The sequence below is a fragment of the Pristiophorus japonicus genome, chromosome 14 (assembly GCF_044704955.1).
Source record: "Pristiophorus japonicus isolate sPriJap1 chromosome 14, sPriJap1.hap1, whole genome shotgun sequence".
In the NCBI taxonomy this organism is placed as follows: domain Eukaryota; kingdom Metazoa; phylum Chordata; class Chondrichthyes; family Pristiophoridae; genus Pristiophorus; species Pristiophorus japonicus.
The window spans coordinates 178,558,188-178,584,124 of record NC_091990.1 but is presented as its reverse complement, the minus strand read 5'-3'; the positions used below and the strand labels follow the sequence as shown (position 1 = coordinate 178,584,124).

At 45.3% G+C, this 25,937-nt stretch overlaps 1 protein-coding gene and 3 non-coding genes across 5 annotated transcripts; all 4 read right to left on the bottom strand.

Annotated features, from left to right (window-relative positions):
* Positions 1-10,644: 10,644 nt before the first annotated feature.
* On the bottom strand, positions 10,645-24,301 carry rps13 (ribosomal protein S13). Of its 2 annotated transcripts, XM_070899896.1 has the most exons (6): positions 24,204-24,301; positions 23,308-23,356; positions 20,728-20,806; positions 12,996-13,165; positions 11,519-11,619; positions 10,645-10,741 (listed from the first exon to the last, which is right to left on the bottom strand). In XM_070899896.1, the coding sequence occupies exons 1-6, from the start codon at positions 24,224-24,226 to the stop codon at positions 10,708-10,710; spliced, it is 456 nt and encodes a 151-aa protein (XP_070755997.1). In that variant the 5' UTR covers positions 24,227-24,301; the 3' UTR covers positions 10,645-10,707. The 2 variants fall into 2 exon arrangements, with proteins under 2 accessions (XP_070755997.1, XP_070755996.1); XM_070899895.1 differs by lacking the exons at positions 23,308-23,356; positions 24,204-24,301 and adding an exon at positions 23,389-23,498.
* On the bottom strand, positions 11,317-11,411 carry LOC139280419 (small nucleolar RNA SNORD14). The gene has a single exon (XR_011596674.1). It is a non-coding gene; the product is annotated as a small nucleolar RNA SNORD14 (small nucleolar RNA).
* On the bottom strand, positions 11,760-11,855 carry LOC139280416 (small nucleolar RNA SNORD14). The gene has a single exon (XR_011596672.1). It is a non-coding gene; the product is annotated as a small nucleolar RNA SNORD14 (small nucleolar RNA).
* Positions 19,367-19,459, bottom strand: LOC139280417 (small nucleolar RNA SNORD14). Its single transcript, XR_011596673.1, has one exon. It is a non-coding gene; the product is annotated as a small nucleolar RNA SNORD14 (small nucleolar RNA).
* Positions 24,302-25,937: the final 1,636 nt, after the last annotated feature.

The following is a 25,937-nucleotide window of genomic DNA, read 5'->3' as shown; positions in this document are numbered from 1 at the left end:
TAGATGCGGATAGATTGTTCCCGATGTTGGGGAAGTCCAGAACCAGGGGACAGTCTTAGGATAAGGAGTAGGCCATTTAGGACTGAGATGAGGAGAAACTTCTTCACTCAGAGTTGTTAACCTCTGGAATTCCCTGCCGCAGAGTTGTTGATGCCAGTTCATTGGATATATTCAAGAGGAAGTTAGATATGGCCCTTACGGCTAAAGGGATCAAGGGATATGGAGAGAAAGCAGGAAAGGGGTACTGAGGTGAATGATCAGCCATGATCTTATTGAATGGTGGTGCTGAATAGCCTACTCCTGCACCTATTTTCTATAGCTATATCATATTCCCAAGTGTCTTTCTGTGCTCTCAGCTCAGTCTATTCCTTAGACTCCTCGCATTGAAGTATATACCATTTAGCACTGCCAAACTCCATTGATGTCTATTTTCTAACCTTTGTTTCCTCTGCCTTCCAAATCCATTTTCCAATTTCAGCTTTGCCTCACTCCCTTCTGAATCTGCTCAGGTTACCATTCCCCTGCCCAAGCTAGTTTAAACCCCACCCCCGGCAAGGAAATTGATCCCAGCTCTGTTGAGGTGCAAACTGTCCAGTCCCACCTCCCCCAGAAATGGACCCAATGCCCCAGGAATCTAAAACTCTCCTTTCTGCACCCACACATTCATCTGCTATATCCTCACTAGCACATTGCAACAGAAGTAATCCGGAGGTTTCTACCCTTTGAGGTCCTGCTTTTTTAATCTCTCCTAGCTCACTAAAGTCTGCCTGCAGGACGTTATCCCTCTTTCTAACAGTCATTGGTACCGAGTGTTTGAAGACCAGGCTCTCAAATCTACCACCAAGCTCATGGTCTACAGGGCTGTCGTAATACCCGCCCTCCTGTATGACTCAGAGGCATGGACCACGTACAGTAGACACCTCAAGTTGCTGGTGATATATCGCCACAATGTCTCCGCAAGATCCAACAAATCCCCTGGGAGGACAAGTGCACCAACATCAGCATCCTCGTCCAGGCTAACATCCCTAGCATTGAAGCATGGACCACACTCGATCAACTCCGTTGGGCAGGCTACATAGTTCACATGCCAGACACAAGACTCCCAAAGCAAGTGCTTTATGCAAGCACCTTCATGGCAAACGAGTCAAAGGTGGGCAGCAGAAACATTACAAGGACACGCTCAAAGCCTCCCTGATAAAGTGCGACATCCCCACTGACACATGGGAGTCCCTGGCCAAAGACTACCCTAAGTGGAGAAAGTGCATCAGAGAGGGCACTGAGCACTTCAGAGTCTCAACGCTGAGAGCGTGCAGAAATCAAGCACAGGCAGCGAAAAGAGCGTGCGGCAAACCAGTCCCACCTACCCTTTCCCTCAACAACTATCTGTCCCACCTGTGACGGAGACTGTGGCTCTCGTATTGGACTGTTCAGCCACCAAAGAACTCACTTCAGGAGTAGAAGCAAATCTTTCTCGATTCCGAGGGACTGCCTACGATCATGATGACGATGACTATATGGACCATGACCGTTTGCCCTCCGCCCTCAGAATGTTCTTCAGCCACTCAATTACGTCCTTGACCTTGGCATCAGGGAGGCAACAAACCATCCTGGAGTCTTGTCTACGGCCGTGGTGTTTGGTTAAGAGTGTGGCAGACCAATCAAAACGCCTTCAAAAAAGGTTAATTTTTCACAATCAGATTGAAATTAAAAAAACCCCACTTATTTCCATTAACTTCACAGTTCAATTGAGGCAAATAAAAATAAAACTCAGCCTTATGGGACTAAAACCCTGAACCAGGAAGTGCATCAGGTTATGATGTGTCATGAGTATCAATAATTTTGCTACCATTCACTGCAATATCCAGGTGAACATTTAGAAGTGCAATTACTCGATTTTCACTAGTTGAATTGTGGGACTGACTAGCTCTGAAAGCACATTCAATTTTTGTGTTCTATGATGTGGGTGGACAAAAAAAGAAGAAAATTCTCCTCCAGCCCCACTCCCCAGGACTCAACGGGTTGAACCAGTGATAAAAACAGAAATGTTTTGGATCTGTTGACCCTTTGTCAGAACTTTTCAGATTTCAGCATCCACAGTATTTTGCTTTTGCATTAGTGGTTAAACCAGTGAGCAGCTGATCAAAGAGTCATGGACGTTTTAATCCCTCGTGTGCCGAGTTCGCAGAACAGCCAAAGCAATGATCTTTTGGCTGGCCTCCCACAAACTTGAGCTCATACAAAACTGATGCCCATATCCTAATTTGCACCAAGTCCTGCTCACCAAGCATCCCTGTGCTCGCTGACCGACATTGGCCTCCAGATTTTAAATTCCTCAACCGTGAGTTCAAATCCCTACATGGCCTCACCCCACCCTATCTCTGTAATCTCCGCCAGCCAAACAACCCTCAGAGATCTCTGCGCACCAATTCTGGCCTTTTATGCATTCACGATTTCCTTCACTCCACCATTGATGGTGCACTCGTGCCTTCAGCTACCTGGGCCCAAGCTCTCGAATTCACTCCCTACCCCTTTAAGTCACTCGTTAAAGCCTACCTATTTGACCCAGCTTTTGGTCACCTGTCTTAATATCTCTATGTGGCTAGGGTCAAATTTTGTCGGATAAGGCTCCTGTGCAGTGCGTTGGGTCAATTTACTACGTTAAAGGCTCTATATAAACGCAAGTAGTTACTGTTGAAGGGGAACCACAATTGGCCTCAATATACCAATTATGAGCTGGGGGAAGAGGGAGAAAGAAAGGAGAGAAAAATCAGTCACTACTTATTATCCAATGACCCCTGCTAGAGGCTGAAGTCAGAGGTCCTATCCCGGAACCAGTGCGCCAGTTATCAGTGCATACACCCCAACTCGATGCAACAGATGAGGCGAAAGAGGAATTCTACTCCAGCCTCGAACAATCCCTGTTCCGAGTCCCTACGGACGACAAACTGATTCTCCTTGGCACCAGAGTTGGTAAGGACACAGACCTCTGGGGAGGAATGATCGGCAGAGGGGGTAAGGAAAACCAACTCCAGCGGTACCCTGCTCATGACCAAGTGGCTAGAACACGACCTTGTCATCACTAACACCTTGTTCCGCCAGTAGGACAAGTACATCGTGGCAACACCCTTGCTCCAAGCACTGGCACCTGCGCGACGACGTCATCGTCCAAGCGAGGGACCGCAAAAATGTGCGCATCACCCACGTCATGACAGGAGCAAACGACTGCTGGATGGACAACCGCCAAATCCATTCTGCCATCAATATTAATATAGCCCCAAAGCGAAGCAATGCCGCAGAAAAATCAACACCGGGGAACTCAAAGACCCAGTTAAGAAAGACATGTACAGGCAGCTATACTGCCAACCTGGCGATCCGAGATAACCCTGAGACACAGAGTGTCTATAGCGCCTGGTCTGCCCTCAAGGTCACCATAACACGCGCCTGCGAAGAGACACTAAGTCAGTCAACCAGGAAACACCAAGAAAGGTTTGACAAGAACGATCAGGAGGTCCAGAAGCTAATAAACCGCAAGCACAAGGCATTTCTGAACTTAATGCAGCAACCCAATTCGGGAACAGCAAAGCAGCTCTACAGGTGTCTGAACGCCAAGGTCCAACAAAAAACCCTAAAGAATAGATGGGAATGGAGAAAGCAGAGATCTAGCAGCTAGCCGACAGCCATGATGTGCGAGGATTCTTCACCACAGTTAAGTCCACCTACGGCCCAAGCACCCCGCTGCTGGCCAAGAATGGGGAGAGACTGAGGACAATGAGACAGTCAGGGTTAGCTGGAAGGAACATTTCAAAGATCTCCTTCATCAAGACTCTGCCTTCGACATGAATGTCGACTCCATCCTGCAACATGCTACCGGCCACCATCTTAGCAAAATCCCAGTCTTGCACAAGGTAGAAAAGGCCACCAGTCAGCTCAAGAACAAGGCATCAGAAGCAGATGGAATTCCTGCCGAGGCACTAAAGTATGGCGGAGAAGCACTATTGGCACAAATGCATGACCTCATCTCTCTTATCTGGAAGGAGGAGAGTATGCTGGGAGATCTTGGATGCCGTAATCGCGACCATTTTCAAAAAAAGGGGACATCCGACTGTGGCAACTACAGAGGAATCTCTCTGTCGGCAACTGGGAAAGTCATCGCAAGAATCTTCCTCAATTGTCTTTTCCCTGTGGCTGAAGAGCTCCTCCCAGAGTCCACTAAGGGGTACAACGGATATGATCTTCACCGAGATATGCAGGGAACAGCACCAACCCTTGTACATGGCCTTCTTTGACTTCACAAAGGCCTTTGACAGAGTCAACCGTGAGGGACGATGGAGTGTCCTCCTCCGTTTCGGCTACCCGCAAAAGTTGTCACCTGCGCCTGCTACACGACTACATGAAGGCCATGATCCTGAGCAACGGATCCACCACAGACCCAATCCACATCTGGACCGGGGTCAAGCAGGGCTGCATTATCATGCCAACGCTCAATCTTCCTTGCTGAAATGTTCCATCTCACTCAACAAGTTCCCCGCTGGAGTGAAACTAAATTTTAGAACCAATGTGAACCTGTTCAACCTTCATCGCCTCCAGGCTAGATCCAAGGTTGCCCCATCCTCGGTCATCAAACTACAGTACATGGACGACGGCTGCATCTGCGCAGAGGCTGAACGCTAGGCCATCGTCAACATCTTCACTGAGGCGTACGAAAGCATGGGCATTACACACATCCGTAAGACAAAGGTCCTCCACTAACCTGTACCATTTTCCATACCTCGGGAGCCTACCATCAGCAAGGGTAGATATCGACGACGAGGTCTAGCGCAGCCTTCAGTCGCCTGCAGAAGAGTGTTTGAGGACCAGGACCTCAAATCTGGCACCAAGCTTATGGTCTACAGGGCAGCAGTGATACCCATCCTCCTATATGGCTCAGAGAGGGGGTCATAGACAGTAGACACCTCAAAGTGCTGGAGCAGTACCACTAACGCTGCCTCCACAAGATCCTGAAATCCACTGGGAGGATAAACACACCATCAGTGTTCTGGATCAGGACAAACCGCCAGCATCGAAGCACTGACCACTCGAGCAGCTCTGCTGGGCGGGCCACATCGTCTGCATGCCCGACACGAGACTCCCAAATAGAGAGCAAGCGCTCTACTCTGAACTCCTACACGGCAAGTGAGCCCGAGGTGAGCAGAGGAAACATTTCAATGACACCCTCAAAGCTGCCTTGCAACATCCCCACTCTCACCTGGGAATCCCTGGCCAAAGACTGCCCTAATTGGAGGAAAAGCATCCGGGAGGGCATTGAGCTCCTCGAGGCTCGTCGCCGAGAGCATGCAGAACCAAGCGCAGACAGCGGAAGGAGCGTGCGGCAAACCAGACTCCCCACCCACCCTTTCCTTCAACGACTGTCCGTCCCACCTGTGACAGACGATAATTCCTGTATTGGGCTGTAGTCACCTGAGAACTCATTGTTAGAGTGGAAGCAAGTCTTCCTCAATTTTGAGGGACTGCCTATGATGATTTAAAAACAAAAGCAAGCACAGGCCTGGGTATGAAATTTCTCCTTCCTGAAAATAGCCTGACAATATTCACTGCCGAAACTCTTCCCCTGCTCAAAGTGATTATTTCCATGAAAGTGGGGACCAGAAAATAGTCTGAAAAGCAAGAACTTATCTCAATTGGCAGACATGATTGCAGATTGTATTACTGGAGAGAAAATTAAAGATTTCAACTCAACCAAATGCAATTTTTGAACAAATCTTTAGACTACCCATTTCTTGTGTGAAGGACAAACACCAACAGAACAGCCTGGACAGTTTCCCGGTTATAATTTCTATGCAAGTTTCCATTTTGTAAAAACGTAACTTGTCATGTGCTGGCTTTTCAGAATTACAGTAGTTTGGATCACTAAAGGGCATTTGTCATTAATTACTTCTGCCCTTCATCCTTTCACAGATCGCTCTTGTATTCTTTTTCGGCCCCCTTTCCCCTGGCTCTGTATTTGCTTACAAGTTATTCAACTTCCGGTTCCGATGAAAGGTCATCGACCCGAACCAGTAACTCTCTCCACCAATGCTGCTTGACCTGAATATTTTCAGCTGTAAAAAAATGAATATTGTGGGGATGCTGGAAATCTGAAATAAAAGCTCGTAATTCCACAGTATAGTGCTTTTCTAATAGCAGAAAATACTCAGCATCTGTGGAGAGAAAGAGTTAACGTTTGAGGTTTTTGACCCTTTGTCAATAGCATAATTCAGTTTGCAGAAAGCACCAATGACTCAAATAAAACAAAGCTCTAAGCCAGATTAAGCATCTTTCCTGTCACATGTAAATCATAGTACTCCAGTGATGTACACTAGGACTCTAGGTTATCCGACTGATCTTTCCACCCCGGAAAATGGCATCCACTTAGCTTTTGCCATGCTCAACAAACTAAACAAACCCCATGGTTTATAGTGGGTTATGAGTGAGAACGCGATACACGGTTGCCAGTGTATCAGGTTCGATCATTTCAAGCAGAATTTTGATAACTTCAGAAATTAAGTTTTTTTTTTACAATCAAGTACTTCATTGGCTGCAAAGCACTTTGGGATTCCCTAAGGTCATGAAAGACACTATTCTAAATGTACGTTCTTTAAGCAGTCAGCTTTGGGATTTGAGCTCAGATCTCCCCATCCTTCCTTCTCAATTGGAGGCGATTCTCCAAAGTAGCAGTCAGGAAGTGGTCCTTTGTAGGCAGTCTCACTACTTTTACTCCAACTTGTTACATAGCATTTCTATTTCAGATTTCCAGTATTTGCAGTGTACAGCTTTTGTTACATAACTAATTGTGATCTGGAATGCACTGACTGAAAGGGTGACGGAAGCAGATTCAATAGCAACATTCAGAAGAGAATTGGATAAATACTTGAAGGGAAAAGAGTTACAGGGTTATGGGGAGAGAGCAGGGGAGTGCAACTAATTGGATAGCCCTACTAAAGAACCGGGAGACACAATGGACCAAATGGCCTTCTAATTGTATAATTCTATGAACTGGTTATCTATTTGCATTGCAGGAAAAATAACTGTTGTATTGAAAAAGCCGCAAAAAGGATTCAGAATTCTAAAATGTCAACGGTCGTAATATTATTAAATAAGTATAAACCGGATTTTTTTGCAACACACCAGAAACGGTGTGAAATTGATGAAGCTTGAACAATCCATATAAACTCCTTCCAGTTTCTCCTGTGAAATCTGACAGCGAGAGGAAGTGTTACATGGGGCTGATTTCACCAAGATCAATCGGTCATTAAAAGTTCAATAATCTGGGTTCATTTGCCAGAATGATCAATTGTAATTACAAAAGAACTGGGGCTGGTTTAAGTGGTGGAGACTAAAAGGGTTCCATTCACCAACTGGCATTGACTCCGTACGTGCACACACAAGGAACAATTTATCAAAATTCATCCCCGTATAATAGGAAAAATTTGCATTGCTATGGGGAAAAGAACAGGAGTGCAACTAATCGGATAGCTCTTTCAAAGAGCCAACAGACGTGATGGGCCGAATGGCCTCGTGTGCTGCAAGGTCCGAATTTCAATGTATATTTATTTTCATTCTGGTGTAGTAGAGCAGTTTTACTGTACAGGCAATGCATCAATAAAGGAGAATGCTAAATATGCATTTAGTATATTTCCTGTGGAAAGTACCTGGTGTATCTTTCATAATCTATTCCACCAATATTTTCTAATTCTTAAAACTTGGGATCTTTCAGTTTCCCTATACTCTTGAAGGCAATAAATAATGGGAACATTTTGAACCTCTCCTTAAGCAACAATAATTATATTAATTAACATGTCAAAATCAGAGGCTAAATGATAATACATCTCCGTATCAGGCTTCCAATCCATAGCACACAGTGCTGCTTTGTTCAATTCGAACCCAACCAAATTGGAACAAGCCTCCCCGGATTAGAATCCTTAATATTTAAACGCACAATTTTAAAAACATTTTTTTTTTTAAAAAGCCATTACATATTGACTCCAACCTTCCTTGAACCACTGAAAATGTTTTCTTCATGTACAAGTACAAAACTTCAGAAAATATCAAGCAACCCTCCTCTCAATAAAACTAAGAATCTAACAAATCCTGGACATTGCTTAGGTCAATTATCAAGCAAAATTGCCATAGGTCTCAGTAGACCAGGTGATAATTGAGACGGTGGAGAGTAACATAGAAAATAGGTGCAGGAGTAGGCCATTCGGCCCTTCAAGCCTGCACCACCATTCAATAAGATCATGGCTGATCATTCACCTCAGTACCTCTTTCCTGCTTTCTCTCTATACCACTTAATCCCTTTAGCCATAAGGGCCATATCTAACTCCTTCTTGAATATATCCAATGAACTGGCATCAACAACTCTCTGCGGTAGAGAATTTCACAGGTTAACAACTCTCTGAGTGAAGAAGTTTCTCCTCATCTCAGTCCTAAATGGCTTACCCCTTATCCTTAGACTATGTCCCTTGGTTCTGGACTTCCCCAACATCGGGAACATTCTTCCTGCATCGAACCTGTCCAGTCCCGTCAGAATTTTATGTTTCTATAAGATCCCCTCTCATCCTTCTAAACTCCAGTGAATACAGGCCCAGTCGATCCAGTCTCTCATGTCAGTCCTGCCATCCCAGGAATCAGTCTGGTGAACCTTCGCTGCACTCCCTCAATAGCAAGAACGTCCATCCTCAGATTAGGAGACCAAAACTGAACACAATATTCCAGGTGAGGCCTCACTAAGGCCCTGTACAACTACAGTAAGACCTCTCTGTTCCTATACTCAAATCCCCTAGCTATGAAGGCCAACATACCATTTGACTTCTTCACCACCTGCTGTACCTGCCAACTTTCAATGACTGATGTACCATGACACCCAGGTCTCGTTGCATCTCCCCTCTTTCTAATCTGCCGCCATTCAGATAATATTCTGCCTTCGTGTTTTTGGCACCAAAGTGGATAACCTCAAATTTATCCACATTATACTGCATCTGCCATGCGTTTGCCCACTCTCCAAAGCAAGTCACCCTGCAGCCTCTTAACATCCTCCTCACAGCTCACACCGCCACCCAGCTTAGTGTCATCTACAAACTTGGAGATATTACACTCAATTCCTTCATCTAAATGCGGCACTCCACTAGTCACTGCCTGCTATTCTGAAAAGGACCCGTTTATCCCGACTCTCTGCTTCCTGACTGCCAACCAGTTCTCTATCCACGTCAGTAAATTACCCCCAATACCATGTGCTTTTATTTTGCACACCAATCTCGTGTGGAACCTTGTTAAAAGCCTTTTGAATGTCCAAATACACCACATCCACTGGTTCTCCCTTGACCACTCTACCAGTTACATCCTCAAAAAATTCTAGATTTGTCAAGCATGATTTCCCTTTCATAAATCCATGCTGACTTGGACCGATCCTGTCACTGCTTTCCAAATGTGCTGCTATTTCATCTTTAATAATTGATTCCAACATTTTCCTCACTACTGATGTCAGGCTAACCGCTCTATAATTACCCATTTTCTCTCTCCCTCCTTTCTTAAAAAGTGGTGTTACATTAGCTACGTTCCAGTCCATAGGAACTGATCCAGAGTCGATAGACTGTTGGAAAATGATCACCAATGCATCCACTATTTCTAGGGCCTCTTCCTTAAATACTCTGGGATGCGGACTATCAGGCCCCTGGGATTTATCGGCCTTCAATCCCATCAATTTCCCTAACACAATTTCCCGCCTAACAAGGATTTCCTCCTTCTCATTAAACCCTCGGTCCCCTAGTATTTCTGGAAGGTTATTTGTGTCTACCTTCGTGAAGACAGAACCAAAGTATTTGTTCAACTGGTCCACCATTTCTTTGTTCTCCATTATAAATTCACCTGATTCTGACTGCAAGGGACCTACGTTTGTCTTCACTAATCTTTTTCTCTTCACATATCTATGGAAGCTTTTGCAGTCAGTTTTTATGCTCCCAGCAAGCTTCCTCTCAAACTCTATTTTCCCCCTCCTAATTAAACCCGTTGACCTCTGTTGAATTATAAAATTCTCCCAGTCCTCAGGGTTGCTGCTTGTTCTCGCCAATTTATATGCCTCTTCCTTGGATTTGACACTATCCTTAATTTCCCTTGTTGCCCATTTTATTTTTACTCCAGACAGGGATGTACAATTGTTGAGGTGCTCAATTGTGTGTGGAAAAAGGTGGTGAACAACAGAAGTTTGGCACGGGCAAGTGATGGAATGTGTAGTTTCAATTCTGTGCATACAAAACCCCATTTGCTTTCATGGCCTCTTCTACTTGCACTCACTGAAAAATCCATATACCTGCAATCGTCCCTCCAATATGTGGACGATTTTTACTATTTGATATATATTTCCTGTCACTCACCTCATCAAAACTCTACGACTTCACATTTTTCTGTATTCAACAGCATCTGTGATCCGAGGTATATCAAACCAACAATACACAAATCGAAACTATTTCAAATTCTTAAATCTGTAGTGCTATTGCTAACCATATCTGCTTTGTATTTAGAAGCTCAGCCCTGAAGTGGTTCCACACATTAATGTTGTGATCTCAAAACACTCGTCTCCATTAAATCATAAAAATCAGACAGACTGAATTTGTTTAACAAGATGTGAGCATTTTATTTTTTTTAGATCCAATAAACCAATGAAGAAACTTCTTAGGCTACAAGTGCTGAAGCTGTGGAGGATTCACTGTGAAGAGAAAGAGAAAAATTAGCCCATTGCATTAAAAGCAAGCGAACAAAACTCAACCAAGGGATGCAAAGTTCTTTCCCTAATTACGCTACTCGTGAGTTTGGGGAGGAAGTAGTGGCAGACTATTTAACCACGAGGAGCCGGCCACAATAGGAGTTGGGCAGAGAGAAAATGGGAATAGGAAATAAAATCCAGGCTAGATTAGAACTGGGGATAGGATTAGACTAATGGTCAATGTCCAGACTTGCACAAAGGATTGCCACTTGCTGATATCTGATACCCAACCTTGGGAATGGGCATCCTAAATTCAACTACTGCATTCTCCGATTTTAGTTCATTTGTTAACTGGATGCATAAATGATTCTTGTGTCGATTGAACTTACATTCTCAAGATCTACAGCTAGTCAAAATTTACATAAGAAAATATGAATGTTACTGATCAACCTGAAAAAACGACAACAGGTGCAATTACTACTCCACGAGAGTCAGAGTTAGACCAATACAAAACATGCAACATTCTCCTATAACTCAAGCAGTCGCACATTTGAATCACACTATTAAGTAGCACTAGCTCACTCAGACATCCAAGGAAGGATTTGCCAACATGAAGAGAAAATCCCTTTCTGGGGGAAACTGCGAATGGTTGGATAAACCATCATCATTGTGAGCTAAACAAGCACATATTTCAGTCTACATTGCAATCTGGACTACTTTAATGCACTCAAAGTAGATTTGGTTAGTAAAATCCTATCAGTACAGTAAATAAATACTCACTACTTCCAGTTAGGTGGAAGTACCCTCTTGGACTTGTAATAACGAGCCAGCCTGTGGATTCTGCTCTCAATAAGAATCAAACGGAACTTGGCATCTTTATCCTGCAATGAAAATATCACACTTCAGACCAAGTGCTAAGCAGTACGTGTGCTATTTAACCAGCAACCCCTCAATCATCTATTATTGGTTGCTTCAATACCAGTGATAGCCAAAATTGACAAGTTAGAAATGACTGTACAGCTCACTCAGACATCCAAGGAAGGATTTACCAACATCAGGGTGAAACCCCCTTTCTGGAGGAAACTGCGAATGGTGGATAACACATTCATCATTGTGAGCTAAATACATGCAAATTACTGTTTGAATAAAAAAATTAAAGCAGGCCCAAACAGAGCTTGGCAAACAGCTACTTTCAACACATTTCCACCCTTCAGTTTAAATTCCGAGCAAGCCATACTGTGGTATTATAAAGAAAGCATATAATGAAGCTTTAGCAACGCATAAACATTAAAACTAATTCAAAAATTAATAGAACTAGAATATTTTAGACAAGAAACTTGAATCTGCAAGATCGAGTTAAACCACCAGATTCTCTTTCTCTCCAACACAGCCAATAAAGCCCCAAGCCCTGCTCCTCTCAAAATGCTTTATCTGTCCCAAAATTCTGCTGTAACTAAATTCAACTGCAGAATTAGACTTGAAGTACACACCCAGTTTCTCATCGACTTTCTCACAAGGGCCACAAAAAAAAACATCAGTGCCTACATTAAATACAGACGAGTTCTCCCCCATGTCCTGAGCCAATATTCATCCCTCAACCAGCACCACCTAAAAACAGACGATCTGGTCACTGCTGTTTGTGCGAGCTTGCTGTTCATAAATTGACTGTTGTATTTCCGAGATTACAACAGTGATTACACTGCAAAAGTGATCCACTGGCTATAAAGCATTGTGGGACATCCTGAGGCAGTGAAAAGTGCTATAGAAATGCAAGTTCATTTCACACTGACATGATGTTCACTGTAAAGAAAATGATTGCATAAAAGTGGCTGCTCGCTGCACCAACAGGAGACTGGCACAACTTCATAGATGTACTTGTATAACGGGCCATTATAATTTAGCCGCTTGCCACACTTTACTGTGTGTCAAAATTATTGTAGAAAATTTTCTTGCACTGCCAAACCATTAAATAAAATGGACTAATACGGATTCAGGTGAAGTTATATAAACAATCTCAGGCTTCAGCCTTGGCATACACCAGGCAGGTTGATCTCAAAAGAACAGCAGGGCTCTAGAATTGGCTTTAACTGTCCCAAGGTTTGAGGGAGGGGAAATCAGCTGAATCTTCAAAAACACTGGGCATAGCAGAAAATAAGCAGAGGCAAAGGACTGCTGTCACCCACAGATCTATATAATGTATCCAGTACCTTCAAATAAGGAAAAATAAAATCAAACACAAAGAATGCAAAACTGTTACCTTCCTGTTCCTCTCCAAATGCTTGCGGACAGCCACAGCAGTCTTGATCAAATGGTACAGATCCTCTGGAAGGTCTGGAGCCAGCCCCTTGGACTTCAGTATCCTGAGGATCTTGTTCCCAGTAACAAAACGCACCTGGGCAACACCATGGGAATCCCTTAGGATCACACCTGAAAGACAGTTTTTTTTTTTAAAACAGTACTTCCTTATAAATTCAACCGATCCAAGCTGAAATAATCAATCCTTCCCAACTTGTGACATTTACAAAACATGGAAAATAGGTGCAGGAGTAGGCCATTTGGCCCTGCGAGCCTGCACCACCATTCAATAAGATCATGGCTGATCATTCCCTCAGTACCCCTTGCGTGCTTTCTCTCCATACCCCTTGATCCCCTTAGCCGTAAGCGCCATATCTAACTCCCTCTTGAACATATCCAATGAACTGGCATCAACTCTCTGCGGCAGGGAATTCCACAGGTTAACAACTCTGAGTGAATAAGTTTCTCCTCATCTCAGTCCTAAATGGCCTACCCCTTATCCTAAGATTGTGTCCCCTGGTTCTGGACTTCCCCAACATCGGGAACATTCTTCCCGCATCTAACCTGTCCCACCCTGTCAGAAATCTTATATATGTTTCCATGCGATCCCCTCTCATCCTTCTAAACTCCAATGTATAAAGGCCTAGTTGATCCAGTCTCTCCTCATATGTCAGTCCTGCCATCCCACGAATCAGTCTGGGGAACCTTCGCTGCACTCCCTCAATACCAAGAACATCCTTCCTCAGATTAGGAGACCAAAACTGAACACAACTGCAGTAAGACCGCCCTGCTCCTATATTCAAATCCCCTAGCTATGAAGGCCAACATACCATTTGCCTTCTTAACCAACTGCTGTACCTGTATGCCAACTTTCAATGACTGATGAACCATGACACCCAGGTCTCGCTGCACCTCCCCTTTTCCTAATCTGCCACCATTCAGATAATATTCTGTCTTTGCGTTTTTGCCCCCCAAAGTGGATAACCTCACATTTATCAACATTATACTGCATCTGCCATGCATTTGCCCACTCACCTAATCTGTCTAAGTCACCCTGCAGCCTCTTAGCATCCCCTTAGCGGCAGTTGGTGAGAGGGGAGCGACCTATAAAAGGCCCAGCGGGAGATCGAGAGCCAGCGGCAGTTGGTGAGAGGGGAGCGACCTATAAAAGGCCCAGCGGGAGATCGAGAGCCAGCGGCAGTTGGTGAGAGGGGAGCGACCTATAAAAGGCCCAGCGGGAGATCGAGAGCCAGCGGCAGTTGGTGAGAGGCGGGAGCAGTGTCGGAGCAACCTATAAAAGGCATACCGGTGCAGCTACAGCGGGAGAGAAAGCAAAATAGAAGTAGAAAGTAATCAAAAAGTGACGTCACAGCCAATGGGGTAAGTGATTGGCTGGTGATTGGTGAGTAGCTTTGCTTTTATTTTTTATATCAGTAAGTGAACTGTAACATTGTTATTACCAATTTAAGGGTATCGAAGGTTAAGACATGGCAGGAGAGCTCGGTCACGTGATATGCTCCTCCTGTACCATGTGGGAACTCGGGGACACTTCCGGTGTCCCTGGGCGCGACGTGTGTGGGAAGTGTATCCGCCTCGAGCTCTTGACGGTCCGCGTTGCGGAATTGGAGCTGAGGGTGGATTCACTCTGGAGCATCCACGATGCTGAGAATGACGTGAGTATCACGTGCAGTGAGTTGGTCTTACCGCAGGAGAAGGGTCCACAGCCAGATAGGGAATGGAAGACCAGCAGGAAGAGCAGTGCAAGAAAGATAGCGCAGGGGTCCCCTGTGGTCATCCCCCTGCAAAACAGATACACTGCTTTGAGTACTGTTGGGGAGGATGACTCATCAGGGGAGGGCAGCAGCAGCCAAGTTCATGGCACCGTAGGTGGCTCTGCTGCAAAGAGGGCAGGAAAAAGATTGGGAGCGCGATAGTGATAGGGGATTCGATGGTGAGGGGAATAGATAGGCGTTTCTGCGGACGCAACCGAGACTCCAGGATGGTATGTTGCCTCCCTGGTGCAAGGGTCACGGATGTCTCGGAGCAGGTGCAGGACATTCTGAAATGGGAGGGAGAACAGCCAGTTGTCGTGGTGCACATTGGTACCAACGACATAGGTAAAAAAAGGGATGAGGTCCTACGAAAAGAATTTAAGGAGCTAGGAGCTAAATTAAAAAGTAGGACCTCAAAAGTAGTAATCTCGGGATTGCTACCAGTGCCACGTGATAGTCAGAGTAGGAATCGCAGATGAATACATGGCTTAAGCAGTGGTGCAGCAGGGAGGGATTCAAATTCTTGGGGCATTGGAACCGGTTCTGGGGGAGGTGGGACCAGTACAAACCGGACGGTCTGCACCTGGGCAGGACCGGAACCAATGTCCTAGGGGGAGTGTTTGCTAGTGCTGTTGGGGAGGAGTTAAACTAATATTGCAGGGGGATGGGAACCTATGCAGGGAGACAGAGGGAGACAAAAATGAGGCAAAAGCAAAAGACAGAAAGGAGATGAGGAAAAGTGGAGGGCAGAGAAACCCAAGGCAAAGAACAAAAAGGGCCACTGTACAGCAAAATTCTAGAAGGACAAAAGGTGTTAAAAAAGCAAGCCTGAAGGCTTTGTGTCTTAATGCAAGGAGTATCCGCAATAAGGTGGATGAATTAACTGTGCAAATAGATGTTAACAAATATGATGTGATTGGGATTACGGAGACATGGCTCCAGGATGATCAGGGCTGGGAACTCAACATCCAGGGGTATTCAACATTCAGGAAGGATAGAATAAAAGGAAAAGGAGGTGGCGTAGCATTGCTGGTTAAAGAGGAGATTAATGCAATAGTTAGGAAAGACATTAGCTTGGATGATGTGGAATCTATATGGGTAGAGCTGCAGAACACTAAAGGGCAAAAATCGTTAGTGGGAGTTGTGTACAGACCTCCAAACAGTAGTAGTGATGTTGGGGAGGGCATCAAACAGGAAATTAGGAGTGCGTGCAATAAAGGTGCAGCAGTTATAATGGGTGACTTTAATATGCACATAGATTGGGCTAGCCAAACTGGAAGCAATACGGTGGAGGAGGATTTCCTGGAGTGCATAAGGGATGGTTTTCTAGACCAATATGTCGAGGAACCAACTAGGGGGGAGGCCATCTTAGACTGGGTGTTGTGCAATGAGAGAGGATTAATTAGCAATCTCATTGTGCGAGGCCCCTTGGGGAAGAGTGACCATAATATGGTGGAATTCTGCATTAGGATGGAGAATGAAACAGTTAAATCAGAGACCATGGTCCAGAACTTAAAGAAGGGTAATGGCAGACATTTAGAGACCGCATGGATGAATTACAACAATTGTACATTCCTGTCTGGCGTAAAAATAAAAAAGGGAAGGTGGCTCAACCGTGGCTATCGAGGGAAATCAGGGATAGTATTAAAGCCAAGGAAATGGCATACAAATTGGCCAGAAATAGCAGCGAACCTGGGGACTGGGAGAAATTTAGAACTCAGCAGAGGAGGACAAAGGGGTTGATTAGGGCAGGGAAAATGGAGTACGAGAAGAAGCTTGCAGGGAACATTAAGGCGGATTGCAAAAGTTTCTATAGGTATGTAAAGAGAAAAAGGTTAGTAAAGACAAACGTAGGTCCCCTGCAGTCAGAATCAGGGGAAGTCATAACAGGGAACAAAGAAATGGCAGACCAATTGAACAAGTACTTTGGTTCAGTATTCACTAAGGAGGACACAAACAACCTTCCGGATATAAAAGTGGTCAGAGGGTCTAGTAAGGAGGAGGAACTGAGGGAAATCTTTATTAGTCGGGAAATTGTGTTGGGGAAATTGATGGGATTGAAGGCCGATAAATCCCCAGGGCCTGATGGACTGCATCCCAGAGTACTTAAGGAGGTGGCCTTGGAAATAGCGGATGCATTGACAGTCATTTTCCAACATTCCATTGACTCTGGATCAGTTCCTATCGAGTGGAGGGTAGCCAATGTAACCCCACTTTTTAAAAAAGGAGGGAGAGAGAAAGCAGGGAATTATAGACCGGTCAGCCTGACCTCAGTAGTGGGTAAAATGATGGAATCAATTATTAAGGATGTCATAGCAGCACATTTGGAAAATGGTGACATGATAGGTCCAAGTCAGCATGGATTTGTGAAAGGGAGATCATGCTTGACAAATCTTCTGGAATTTTTTGAGGATGTTTCCAATAAAGTGGACAAAGGAGTACCAGTTGATGTGGTATATTTGGACTTTCAGAAGGCTTTCGACAAGGTCCCACACAGGAGATTAATGTGCAAAGTTAAAGCACATGGGATTGGGGGTAGTGTGCTGACGTGGATTGAGAACTGGTTGTCAGACAGGAAGCAAAGAGTAGGAGTAAATGGGTACTTTTCGGAATGGCAGGCAGTGACTAGTGGGGTACCGCAGGGTTCTGTGCTGGGGCCCCAGCTGTTTACATTGTACATTAATGATTTAGACGAGGGGATTAAATGTAGTATCTCCAAATTTGCAGATGACACTAAGTTGGGTGGCAGTGTGAGCTGCGAGGAGGATGCTATGAGGCTGCAGAGTGACTTGGATAGGTTAGGTGAGTGGGCAAATGCGTGGCAGATGAAGTATAATGTGGATAAATGTGAGGTTATCCACTTTGGTGGTAAAAAGACAGACTATTATCTGAATGGTGACAGATTAGGAAAAGGGAAGGTGCAACGAGACCTGGGTGTCATGGTACATCAGTCATTGAAGGTTGGCATGCAGGTACAGCAGGCGGTTAAGAAAGCAAATGGCATGTTGGCCTTCATAGCGAGGGGATTTGAGTACAGGGGCAGGGAGGTGTTGCTACAGTTGTACAGGGCCTTGGTGAGGCCACACCTGGAGTATTGTGTACAGTTTTGGTCTCCTAATTTGAGGATGGACATTCTTGCTATTGAGGGAGTGCAGCGAAGATTCACCAGACTGATTCCCGGGATGGTGGGAGTGACCTATCAAGAAAGACTGGATCAACTGGGCTTGTATTCACTGGAGTTCAGAAGAGTGCGAGGGGACCTCATAGAAACGTTTAAAATTCTGACGGGTTTGGACAGGTTGGATGCAGGAAGAATGTTCCCAATGTTGGGGAAGTCCAGAATCAGGGGTCACAGTCTAAGGATAAGGGGTAAGCCATTTAGGACCGAGATAAGGAGAAACTTCTTCACCCAGAGAGTGGTGAACCTGTGGAATTCTCTACCACAGAAAGTAGTTGAGGCCAATTCACTAAATATATTCAAAAGGGAGTTAGATGAAGTCCTTACTACTCGGGGGATCAAGGGGTATGGCGTGAAAGCAGGAAGGGGGTACTGAAGTTTCATGTTCAGCCATGAACTCATTGAATGGCGGTGCAGGCTAGAAGGGCTGAATGGTCTGCTCCTGCACCTATTTTCTATGTTTCACAGCTCACACCGCCACCCAGTTTAGTGTCATCTGCAAACTTGGAGATAGTACACTCAATTCCTTCATCCAACTCATTGATGTATATTGTAAAGAGCTGGGGTCCCAGCAGAGCCCTGCGGCACTCCACTAGTAACTGCCTGCCATTCTGAAAAGGACCCGTTTATCCCGACTCTCTGCTTCCTGTCTGCCAACCAGTTCTCTATCCACGTCAATATATTACCCCCAATACCATGTGCTTTGATTTTGCACACCAATCTCTTGTGTGGGTCCTTGTCAAAAGCCTTTTGAAAGTCCAAATACACCACATCCACTGGTTCTCCCTTGTTCACTCTACTACTAACATCCTCAAAACATTCCAGAAGATTTGTCAAGCATGATGTCCCCTTCATAAATCCATGCCGACTTGGACCGATCCTGTCACTGCTTTCCAAATGTGCTATTTCATCCTTAATAATTGATTCCAACATTTTCCCCACTACTGATGTCAGGCTAACCGGTCTATAATTATCCACTTTCTCTCTCCCTCCCCTTTTAAAAAGTGGTGTTACATTAGCTACCCTCCAGTCCATAGGAACTGATCCAGAGGCGATAAGACTGTTGGAAAATGATCACCAATGCATCCACTATTTCTCGGACCACTTCCTTAAGTACTCAGGGATGCAGACTATCAGGCCCCGGGGATTTATCGGCCTTCATTCCCATCAATTTTCCGAACACAATTTCCCGCCTAATAAGGATATCCTTCAATTCCTCCTTCTCATTAGACCCTCGGTCCCCTCGACTTCCGGAAGGTTATTTGTGTCTTCGTTTGTGAAGACAGAAGCAAAGTATTTGTTCAATTGGTCTGCCAGTTCTAAAAATGTAGAATATACAATTAGATTCTCAACACCAAAGTGTGATCAGTTACTTTGAAATGCTCACTCAGACATCCAAGGAAGGTTGAACCAACACGAGGACCAGTCCTTTCTAGGGGAAACTGCGAATGGTTGGAAAAACAGTCATCACAGTGAGCACTCACTTCGCCTAATGATAAATGATCTCACTGGGTCACAGCCAAATAAAGCATTGTTCCCATCACTTAGTTTTAATGTGAAAAATTACCACAGCGCTCAGTGAAACCAGATTAAGGTGTATAGAAGGCATTTATGTGCATGATTGGGATATAGAAATTTATGTTTGCTATTCTAATTCTGAAGTTAAAATCAATAAACAGCTTTTAAGTGATGCCACTTCCAGTTCTCAAATGATAACCTGAAAATCTGCTGGTAAAAATTAAAAAATATTGGCAGATATAAATTCCCTGCAAGTTCAGAGATTCTAGTAAATCTCCCCTGCACCTCTCCGAGGCCTTGACAGTCTTCCTCAAGTGTGGCACACTGAATTGTACACAATACTCCAGCTGAGGCCTAACCAGTGATTTTGAAGGTTCAGCATTACTTCCTTGCTTTTGTGCTCTAGGCTTCTATTTGTAAAGTCATGAATCCCTTATGCTTTTTTAACAGCCATATTAGCTTGTCCCATCACCTTCAAAAATTTACATACATAATCCCCATGAGTCTGTTCCTGCATCCCTTTAAAATTGTACCATTTTGTTTCTATTGCCTCACCCTTTCTTCAAAATTGCATTACTTCACACTTCTCTGCATTCAATTTCATCTCCCACATGTCTGCTCATATCACCAGTCACATGTCCTCCTCATTGTCTCATCTGCAAACTTTGAAATTATGCCCTGTAGACACAAATCCAAGAGCAGTGCTCCCAATACTGATACCACTGTATGCTTCCTCCACTGTGAGAAACAACTAACCATTTCACCAGTGCCAATTTCAAATCCACGCTGCCACTGTCCCTTTAATCCCATGGGCTTCAACTTTGCTAACAAGTCTATTGTGTGTTTTAAAAAAAATCAAATGCCTTACTGTCTGTAAATTCCATTGGGTTTAAAAGAACATGCATGTTTTTGTCAGCGTTAATCATTGACCTAACATCCAGAACTGAAGTGTAACCAGTCATCCAGGTCCGGCTTCCACCAACCCTACTAGTCCAGATGCTGTTTTATTAGCTCAATTTAAACTACTCCCACCCATAATCTTCAAGATAATATGATGTAAAAAGGGCAGAGAACAGAGGAGCACCAACAGTAAGAATGAATAAGATTGATAGGGTGAGATAAAGCAAGGCACTCGTAGAGTATAAATATCAATATAGACCAGTTGGAATTAATGGTTTGTTTCTGTGCTGTAAATTTTATGCAACTTTCGAAAATTGTGCACTCACCAATCTGCGATGGGGTCAAGCCCTTCTTTGCCAGTTTGTAAATCTGTTCTTTTACATCATCAGATGTGAGTTTGAGCCACTAGGAGGAAACAAAGTAGATTCATCAAATGTAGGAATAAAGTAACTGATTTTCCTGTTTAAGCTATTTGTGCATTTCACTGACACAGAACACTGAAAACACAAATCAGCTTAAAATGCAAGAAAGAATTGCGCACTCTTTGGGGGAGGGGGGGTGGAGAGAGCAAATTTACTTAACACTTCAAACATAACAAGAAAGCATGATTAAAATACTAACAAGACCCAGTATTTGACATTCTGCAGATGTTGAAAATCTCAAACAAAAAAGTTGGAAACACCAAGCTCAGTCAGCAGGCAGAGAACAGATTTGTCAATGTTCCAGCTGTAGATCCTTTATCAGAGCACTTCACAACCACCCGCTACCCTGACTGACATTTTAAGTGGTTCCCTCTCGGTGGGGTAGTGCAATCACCTCAGTTGCCTCATGTTCTTGAAAATGTCTCTTCGCAAATCCATGCCCTATTTCCCAAACTTGATGTTTGAATCTTTCCAAACAAGTTTCGGTCCCGTTATAGTACCTGCCCCACACAGACTGTCACGGTCCAAGACAGCAGCTCACCACCACCTTCTCAAGGGCAATTAGGGATGCAGGCATTGCCAGCGACATCAACATGCCATAACAAATATTTTAAAAATACTGAAATGACCAGACTGTCACACATTACATCTTGTAACGACGATGAACGATCCCAATCATCCTTCCAGACCCCTCTGTGGCTTTTGGTATCACCGCCCCTTAAACACCTCTCCTTTGGTGTGCAGCTCAGTGGAACTGCCCTCATTTACATCCAATCTTACTTTTGCAGCCAGACATTGGGAAGCCCAAAGCCAGTGTCTTTGGCCCACACCAACACTGAATTAGGTTGAACTAGACTGTAAGCAACCTCTTCATGTGATTTCAACCAGATATAATTTTCAACAAATACTTCCCAATTCCATCTATATTTATAACCTTTGGAAGCAAGTCATCCTCGCTTCGAGGGACTGCCTATGATGATGATAACCTTTGCCAGGTCTACAACCCAATAATTACCCAACTCTAACTGTGTGCCTCCTCCACTCCCTACATCCCACGATCAGCAGACATGTATTCAGCTTGCTGGGCCCCAAGCCCAAGAGATTGTCCCTATATTTCTCTGCCTCTCTTCATTGAAGCCCCTCTTAAAACTCACTTGTGGGTTCAAGTCCCACTCCAGGAACTTGAGCACAAAAAAAAATCTAGGCCTACACTCGGCAGTACATTGCTGAGGGAGTGCTGCACTGTCTTTCGGACATTAAACCGAGGATCCGTCTGCCCTCAGGTGGACGTAAAAGATCGCATGGCACTATTTTGACAGAGGATGGGAATTATCCCTGGTGTCAGTCAAATATTTATCCCTCAATTAACAAACACAGATTATCTGGTCATGATCACATTGCTGTTTGTGGGAGCTTGCTGTGCTGCCACGGTTCCCACATTACAACAGCGACTACACTCCAAAAGTACTTCATTGGTTGTAAAGTGCTTTGAGACGTCCGATGGGCGTGAAAGATGCTATACAAATGCAGCCATCACCAATGTCTCCTACCTTGACTCTTGATTGAGTACAGTTCAGTGAAGAAACTGCAGACATGTGTTCTACTCTGGTGCTATATAAATGCAGTCTGTTTTTGATTCAACTGCTGATTTCCAGCATTTACTATCTTTTAATATTTGACTAGATCTATTTCCAGGTCTACCTCAGAGGATCTTAAACATCCCATAGAATACAGATCAGGATATTTTACTATTTACTTTGTCTTGTTTAAGACCGTGGTCAGGCCTATTAGAATACAGAGTCCAGTTTTGATCCCACATGGCAGGCTTTGGAGCAGGAAAGGGTGCAAAGGAGGCCACCAGATTAATTCCCAGTTTGAAGCATTTGAGTTACCAAGACAGGCTAGAATTGCTGGGGACTCTACACTTTAGAGAAATGTAGACTTTGGAGTGATTCCATTGAGGTTTATATGAAGGAGTATAGCTAAGGGTCTATAGTCTTGATCACCCAAGGAGGTCGGAGAGGAATATCTCCTCACCCAAATTAGCCTGGATTTTTATCTACCTTTTTACCTCTCCGGGGAGATCACATAGTTCCAGGAGGGGTGTGGAATCTATATATTATGAGCAAGACATCACAGTTTTGCAGGAAAAAAAACAGAAAACGCTGGAATTGTCCACCAAATCAGGCAGCAATTCTGGAGTCAGGAACAGTTAACGTTTTGTGTTGATGATCTTTGATCAAAACAACTGGAAGGGACAGGCTGGATTGACCAGAGGTAGGAGGATTAGGCCATTTGGCCCATCTCGTCTGCTCCGCCATTCAATAAGATCATGGCCGATCTGATCACGGACTCAGCTCCACTTCCCTACAACTCTCATCTCCCTTATTGCTCAGAAATCTGTCTCCACCATAAATATATTCAATGACCCAGTCTCCGACGTGCACCAATTACTGTTAAGGCAAGAAAATCTATTCCACTTACGGTGGGCACACTGCGTCTGTAAGGTAGCGCTGACTGGGACAAGCCCTTGCTGTTTAAAAAAAAAAGTTAAACGTTAATTACCGACTTGAATGGATTCATTATTGACGAACGCCTTTTAATAAAACGAACGCTCTGCTCCATGTAACTGCTGAACGGGAGCCGGGGCATCAAACTCAAGATTTAACTGAAAAGCGCAGCTTGCGCCGAAGATTGCCGAGTGAAGCGCTGGCTCTGGCGTGTGGAGGGGCGGGGGGGGGGGGGGCTCCATCCATTGCCGGCAACAGATTAACGACAACACGGGGGAAGGACGGCAAGGAGGTGCCGCTACCCCTGCCCCATGAGCGGCGAGGGCCTCGTGCTGAACGGCACAGGCCGCGCGCGGGCCCGCCCGCCCTCGGCCCACAGCAGGCCGCGGGCCCGCCCGCCCTCGGCCCACAGCAGGCCGCGGGCCCGCCCGCCCTCGGCCCACAGCAGGCCGCGGGCCCGCCCGCCCTCGGATCACAGCAGGCCGCGGGCCCGCCCGCCCTCGGCCCACAGCAGGCCGCGGGCCCGACGCCAGCGTGGCCGTAAAGCTCGGCTCGCCGCGGTTTCACATCGTCGGCAGTCGCTCGGAGCGAGGATGACTTGCTTCCACGACCAAAACGCCGCTGTTTGGACGGCTGTCGGCGGTGGGAGGGGGGGGGGGGTGGAAGGTGCTGGAAGCTGCAGCGCGCGCGCGCCTCCCACCCTCACTTGTCCGCCATTACCGGCTCGGAGATTGCGCCCACTCCGCTTGCTCGGCGGCGGCGGCATGACGGTGCTCTTAAGTCCGGGGCGAGGAACCGCTGAGCACCGAGCCAAGCGGGAGCGGGAGCGGAGCCGGCTTGTCCCCTCCACCACCCCGCCTGTCTCTTTACCCAGGAGCGTGCATGCGACCCATGGCGACGGCGGCAGAAAGGAAAAAGAACGATCGCCCTGCGCCTGCGCCACTTCAGGGCCGCTCGCCCGGAATTGCGTCAGCGCCGCCAAAAAAAATAGAAGCCCCGCCCCCTCGCTCGCTCCCGAGCACGCACTCATTGTGACGTCACCGGTGCCGCGGAATGAATGCCGCTGTTGCGAAGCCAGGCAGCCGGCGCCGGGCGCGGTGGCGCGCGCGCCTGTGATCCACGCTGCTTCGGAGGCTGCATCGTGTCTTGCCTATTGCTTGAGTTCAGGGGTTCTGGGCTGCTCCCGGACTGATGTCGATCAGGCATATATCCGCATTCAGTTCAGTGTCTTTACATGGTGCTCCCGGGGGGAGGGGAGGGGAGGGAACCGGGGACCACCACCTTGGTGGGATCAATCAAGAGGGGGGGTTGAACCGGGCCAGGTCGGAAACGGAGCAGGTCAAAGCCCCACATGCTGATTTGTCGTGGGATCGTGCCTGTGAAGAGACGCTACAGAGTGCAGCCTGGCCAATACAGTGTGGGACACAAAATAAAACAATTCCAATTGAATCATCATTTTGCATTGAATTGTATTGCACAGAAACAGGCTATTGAATTCAGTCGCAATTGGTATTTATCCTCCACAATGAGCAGCAATTCTGAATTTCTGTTCCCATATCCCTGGTTTCTTCAACCACCGATTAAATGTTGATGCATTTCCCAGCCTTAAATTAGTTTAAGTTACCTAATTTTGGACCGCACTCTTTATCAACTGCAGCTATAATAATTGCTCAGTCACTTTCTGAACGCTGTACTTGCAAATTCACTTTCCATGTGATGCAATAAATTATTTCCAAAGAATAACGCTGTTTTTGCCCTTTTGGGGTTAGCTCACTGCTACCGCTCTCTGCTGTTCACTGTTTGACATTTTACTTGGAATTTTGCTCCTGTGAAATGTACATCTGTTCTCGCCACAGGAGAGTGCTAAGTTCATTTCAAATTCCCTCCTGTCCTTGCGACAAAATTATATTCACTTTACCTAGGAATTCATACTCAAAATATGATTTTTGAAGAAAAAATATGTAGTGCTATTCCCGTGCCATTGATCTAGAAAGCGAGAAAAGTTAGCAGCATTTGTTAAATAAAAAATGAAGTTATATTTATTTTCTGATTTCTGAATTTTTCTTTGATATAAAAACAGTGCAGCTGATTAATTGGTTATTATGTGCTTAGAGCAACAGCTAGGGAGAATACTTGAAATTGAACGAGGTTCCTGCCTCGCATTTCAGAGATTGGGAACATCATTTTGAACAGTTGCAACAAGTATTGAATTCGCCGTCCTTGATGTTTGCGCTCTCTCGTGGCCGCGGCGAGCATAGTTGTTTATATGGAGATTCTGCAAGTTGAATGTTGGGAGACAAAGAACAGGCCGTGTGGAATGTGTTGGTTGAATGATGAGGAGTGTGTGTGCGCGTGTGTATTATGAGTGCAGGGCTGGTGAAGATTTTCCTATTGTGAAGCGTGAGGCTTTGTTCTAAGTTTTCATAGATTCCTAACAATTACAGCATTGAAGGACCTCTGCTGGGTCTTGAAAGAACAGTCGTGATTGGTCCCACAACCAAGCTTTTTATCCGTAACCCTGTAAATTGTTCATCTTCAAGTACCAATCCAACTGTTTTAAATTATTTCTGGAATCAGCTTCCACCACCTTTTCAGGTAGAGCAT